Source organism: Mustelus asterias, unplaced genomic scaffold (assembly GCF_964213995.1).
Source record: "Mustelus asterias unplaced genomic scaffold, sMusAst1.hap1.1 HAP1_SCAFFOLD_895, whole genome shotgun sequence".
NCBI lineage: Eukaryota > Metazoa > Chordata > Chondrichthyes > Carcharhiniformes > Triakidae > Mustelus > Mustelus asterias.
The window spans coordinates 95,001-101,047 of record NW_027590841.1 but is presented as its reverse complement, the minus strand read 5'-3'; the positions used below and the strand labels follow the sequence as shown (position 1 = coordinate 101,047).

At 52.2% G+C, this 6,047-nt stretch overlaps 1 protein-coding gene across 1 annotated transcript in view; it reads left to right on the top strand.

Annotated features, from left to right (window-relative positions):
- Positions 1 to 211: 211 nt before the first annotated feature.
- Positions 212 to 6,047, top strand: part of LOC144487579 (3 beta-hydroxysteroid dehydrogenase type 7-like) — an 18,963-nt gene continuing 13,127 nt past the window's right edge. The window contains 2 exon segments of the mRNA XM_078205663.1: positions 212 to 427; positions 4,511 to 4,666. Of these exon segments, the coding sequence (XP_078061789.1) occupies positions 271 to 427; positions 4,511 to 4,666 (313 nt within the window). The 5' untranslated portion in view covers positions 212 to 270.

Below are 6,047 nucleotides of genomic sequence, written 5' to 3'. Positions count from 1 at the left end.
CTCTGCTCTCTTGATAATCTCCGAGCTGCTTTCTGCACAACGGAGAGGATCAAAGTAGAATCTGGACACCCGGTTTGAGACACACACTGACACACACTGACACACACACTGACACACACACACTGACACACACACACTGACACACAGACAGACACAGCCACACACACAGATACACACACATACACTCTGACACACACTGACATATACAGACAGACACACTGACACACACACTCACACAACTTCACACTCACACACAGTCCCGCGACGGGCATGGCGGGGAGCCAGGGGCAAGTCTACCTGATAACTGGGGGTTGCGGCTTTCTGGGCAAACACCTGGTGAAGATGTTGGTGGAACAGGGAGAGGGAATCTCCGAGATCCGGGTCTTCGATTTGAAGGTGGAGAGAGAGTTGGAATCCCTAAGCACCGGTAAGTACAGATCCCTGAGACTTCCCAAATGTGGAGATGCCGGCGTTGGACTGGGGTAAACACAGTAAGAAGTTTAACAACACCAGGTTAAAGTCCAACAGGTTTATTTGGTAGCAAAAGCCACACAAGCTTTCGAGGCTCTGAGCCCCTTCTTCAGGTGAGTGGGAATTCTGTTCACAAACAGAACTTATAAGACACAGACTCAATTTACATGAATAATGGTTGGAATGCGAATACTTACAACTAATCCAGTCTTTAAGAAACAAAACAATGGGAGTGGAGAGAGCATCAAGACAGGCTAAAAAGATGTGTATTGTCTCCAGACAAGACAGCCAGTGAAACTCTGCAGGTCCACGCAACTGTGGGAGTTACAAATAGTGTGACATAAATTCTGATTCTAGGATCGCATGATAAAGACTCAGGAGGAAAAAAGCAGAAATATTTATGTGAAATAGTGTGACATAAACCCAATATCCCGGTTGAGGCCGTCCTTGTGTGTGCGGAACCTGGCTATCAGTTTCTGCTCCGCGACTCTGCGCTGTCGTGTGTCGCGAAGGCCGCCTTGGAGAACGCTTACCCGAATATCAGAGGCCGAATGCCCGTGACCGCTGAAGTGCTCCCCAACAGGAAGAGAACAGTCTTGCCTGGTGATTGTCGAGCGGTGTTCATTCATCAATCCCCAAATGATACAGGGCTATGGGGAGGGAGCGGGGCAGTGGGATTAGTTTGGGGATTGATACAGGGCTATGGGGAGAGAGCGGGGCAGTGGGATTAGTTTGGGGATTGATACAGGGCTATGGGGAGAGAGCGGGGCAGTGGGATTAGGTTGGGGATTGATACAGGGCTATGGGGGAGAGAGCGGGGCAGTGGGATTAGTTTGGGGATTGATACAGGGCTATGGGGAGAGAGCAGGGCAGTGGGATTAGTTTGGGGATTGATACAGGGCGATGGGGAGAGAGTGGGGCAGGGGGATTAGTTTGGGATTGATACAGGGCGATGGGGAGAGAGCGGGGCAGTGGGATTAGTTTGGGGATTGATACAGGGCTATGGGGAGAGAGCGGGGCAGTGGGATTAGTTTGGGGGTTGATACAGGGCTATGGGGAGAGAGCGGGGCAGTGGGATTAGTTTGGGGTTGATACTGGGCTATGGGGAGAGAGCGGGGCAGTGGGATTAGTTTGGGGATTGATACAGGGCTATGGGGAGAGAGCGGGGCAGTGGGATTAGTTTGGGGATTGATACAGGGCGATGGGGAGAGAGCGGGGCAGTGGGATTAGTTTGGGGATTGACACAGGGCTATGGGGAGAGAGCGGGGCAGTGGGATTAGTTTGGGGATTGATACAGGGCTATGGGGAGAGAGCGGGGCAGTGGGATTAATTTGGGGATTGATACAGGGCTATGGGGAGAGAGCGGGGCTGGGGGATTAGTTTGGGGATTGATACGGGGCTATGGGGAGAGAGCGGGGCAGTGGGATTAGTTTGGGGATTGATACGGGGCTATGGGGAGAGAGCGGGGCTGGGGGATTAGTTTGGGGATTGACACAGGGCTATGGGGAGAGAGCGGGGCAGTGGGATTAGTTTGGGGATTGATACAGGGCTATGGGGAGAGAGCAGGGCAGTGGGATTAGTTTGGGGATTGATACAGGGCTATGGGGGGAGAGCGGGGCAGTGGGATTAGTTTGGGGGTTGATACAGGGCTATGGGGAGAGAGCGGGGCAGTGGGATTAGTTTGGGGATTGATACGGGGCTATGGGGAGAGAGCGGGGCAGTGGGATTATTTTGGGGATTGATACAGGGCTATAGGGAGAGAGCGGGGCAGTGGGATTAGTTTGGGGATTGATACGGGGCTATGGGGAGAGAGCGGGGCAGTGGGATTAGTTTGGGGATTGATACAGGGCTATAGGGAGAGAGCGGGGCAGTGGGATTAGTTTGGGGATTGATACAGGGCTATGGGGAGAGAGCGGGGCAGTGGGATTAGTTTGGGGATTGATACTGGGCTATGGGGAGAGAGCGGGGCAGTGGGGTTAGTTTGGGGGTTGATACAGGGCTATGGGGAGAGAACGGGGCAGTGGGATTAGTTTGGGGATTGATACAGGGCTATGGGGAGAGAGCGGGGCAGTGGGATTAGTTTGGGGATTGATACAGGGCTATAGGGAGAGAGCGGGGCAGTGGGATTAGTTTGGGGATTGATACAGGGCTATGGGGAGGGAGCAGGGCTGGGGGATTAGTTTGGGGATTGATACTGGGCTATGGGGAGAGAGCGGGGCAGTGGGGTTAGTTTGGGGGTTGATACAGGGCTATGGGGAGAGAACGGGGCAGTGGGATTAGTTTGGGGATTGATACAGGGCTATGGGGAGAGAGCGGGGCAGTGGGATTAGTTTGGGGATTGATACAGGGCTATGGGGAGGGAGCGGGGCAGTGGGATTAGTTTGGGGATTGATACAGGGCTACGGGGAGGGAGAGAGTGTGTGCGTGTGAGAAAGTGTGTGTGTGAGAAAGAGTGTGTGAGAGTGAATGTGGGAGAGAGAGAGAGAGTGTGTGAGAAGAATGTGAGTGGGTAGCACAGTGGGTTAGCACTGCTGCCTCACAGCGCCAGGGAGCCGGGTTCGATTCCCGGCTCGGGTCACTGTCTGTGCGGTGTCTGCGCGTTCTCCCCGTGTCTGCGTGGGTTTCCTCCGGGTGCTCCGGTTTCCTCCCACAGTCCAAAGATGTGCAGGTTAGGGTGGATTGGCCGTGCTAAATTGCCGCATTGATAGTTTCGGGGGATTGGAAGGGTAAATCTGTGGGGTGATGGGGATGGGGCCTGGGTGGGATTGTGGACGGTGCAGACTCGATGGGCCGAATGGCCTCCTTCTGCACTGTCGGGATTCTATAATTTCAGAATGTGTGTGTGTGTGTGTGTGTGTGTGAGACTGTGCGGGGCTGTATTATGCCTGTACGAATTGCTCTTTAAGTCCTGTCTCTGGTGAAGGGGGGTGTCTCTGGGTCGACACACATGATGTCAATGCCTCAGGATTTGAACTGCTGTTCGAAATTGGAATATGTTTGTTTCAATCTGGGCTCATGCCTCATTGTTAACCTTCGCTTTGTCCCCTGGGGTTTCAGAGGAGGTTTTAATTAGTTTGATTACCATGACGGAAATCATGCCAGCGGGTGGAGTTCGGCTTACGGAGAGACAAGCAGGCAGTTGCTGTTTGAAATTGAAAAGCAGCAGCGGCTGTTTTTCTCTCTCTCTCTCTCTCTCACCGTGGAAATCAGGGGACCGGATAAAAAAGGGGTAGCTCTCTCTAGAAAGGTCTTCAAAAGGCAAGTGGTGCTTTTTGCTTCACTATCACTGTTTTTCAACACCCTTGATCCACTCCATCAAGTTTCTAGGTGTCCAGATCACCAACAACCTGTCCCGGTCCCCCCCCCCACGCCGACACGATAGTTAAGAAAGCCCCACCAACGCCTCTACTTTCTCAGGAGGCGAAGGAAATTTGGCATGTCCGCTACAACTCTCACCAACTTTTACAGATGCCCCATAGAAAGCATCCTTTCCGGGTGTATCACAGCTCGGTCTGGGGCTCCTGCTCTGCCCAAGACCGCAAGGAACTACAAAGGATCGTGAATGTAGCCCAGTCCCATCACACAAACCAACCTCCCATCCATTGACTCCGTCTACACTTCCTGCTGCCTCGGGGAAAAGCAGCCAGCATAATCAAGGACCCCCCCAACGCACCCCCCGGACATTCTCTCTTCCACCTTCTTCCGTCGGGAAAAAGATACAAAAGTCTGAGGTCACGTACCGACCGACTCAAGAACAGCTTCTTCCCTGCTGCTGTCAGACTCTTGAATGGACCGACCTTATATTAAGCTGATCTTTCTCTACACCCCTAGCTGTGACTGTAACACTACATTCTGCACCCTCTCCTTTCCTTCTCTATGAACGGTATGCTTTGTCTGTCGAGCGCGCAAGAAACAATACTTTTCACTGTATCCCGATACACGTGACAATAATGAATCAAATCAAATTTTCTCAACCAGAGTTTGACGTCCTCTCTCATTCTAACCGCACAGTTTTACTTTCTCTCTATCCCATCTCCAGATGCAGTCCGAGTGATTCTCATTCCAGGAGACATCACGGAGATGGACTGTGTGCGAGAGGCAGCAAGAGGTGTGGACCTCATCATTCATACGGCGGCACTTGTCGATGTCTGGGGGATAAACAGCTCCAGCAAGATATGGGCCATAAATTATCAAGGTAGCAATGGAGTAAATCTACCTCCACACTGTCCCCATCAAACACCCAGACAGGCACAGCACGGGGTTAGATACACAGTAAAGCTCCCTCTACACTGTCCCCCATCAAACACTCCCAGGACAGGCACAGCACGGGGTTAGATACAGAGTAAAGCTCCCTCTACACTGTCCCCATCAAACACTCCCAGGACAGGTACAGCACGGGGTTAGATACTGAGTAAAGCTTCCTCGACACTGTCCCCATCAAACACTCCCAGGACAGGTACAGCACGGGGTTAGATACAGAGTAAAGCTCCCTCTACACTGTCCCCCATCAAACACTCCCAGGACAGGTACAGCACGGGGTTAGATACAGAGTAAAGCTCCCTCTACACTGTCCCCATCAAACACTCCCAGGACAGGTACAGCACGGGGTTAGATACAGAGTAAAGCTCCCTCTACACTGTCCCCATCAAACACTCCCAGGACAGGTACAGCACGGGGTTAGATACAGAGTAAAGCTCCCTCTACACTGTCCCCCATCAAACACTCCCAGGACAGGTACAGCACGGGGTTAGATACAGAGTAAAGCTCTCTCTACACTGTCCCCATCAAACACTCCCAGGACAGGTACGGCACGGGGTTAGATACAGAGTAAAGCTCCCTCTACACTGTCCCCCATCAAACACTCCCAGGACAGGTACAGCACGGGGTTAGATACAGAGTAAAGCTCCCTCGACACTGTCCCCATCAAACACTCCCAGGACACGTACAGCACGGGGTTAGATACAGAGTAAAGCTCCCTCTACACTGTCCCCATCAAACACTCCCAGGACACGTACAGCACGGGGTTAGATACAGAGTAAAGCTCCCTCTACACTGTCCCCATCAAACACTCCCAGGACACGTACAGCACGGGGTTAGATACAGAGTAAAGCTCCCTCTACACTGTCCCCATCAAACACTCCCAGGACAGGTACAGCACGGGGTTAGATACAGAGTAAAGCTCCCTCTACACTGTCCCCATCAAACACTGATGTGGAGGTGCCGGCGTTGGACTGGGGTAAACACTGTAAGAAGTCTGACAACACCAGGTTAAAGTCCAACAGGTTTATTTGGTAGCAAATGCCACTGTCATTTGCAACCAAATAAACCTGTTGGACTTTAACCTGGTGTTGTCAGACTTCCGACTGTGTTCCCATCAAAAACTCCCAGGACAGGTACAGCACGGGGTTAGATACAGAGTAAAGCTCCCTCTACACTCTCCCCCATCAAACACTCCCAGGACAGGTACAGCACGGGGTTAGATACAGAGTAAAGTTCCCTTTACACTCTCCCCCATCAAACACTCCCAGGACAGGTACAGCACAGGGTTTGATACAGAGTAAAGCTCCCTCGACACT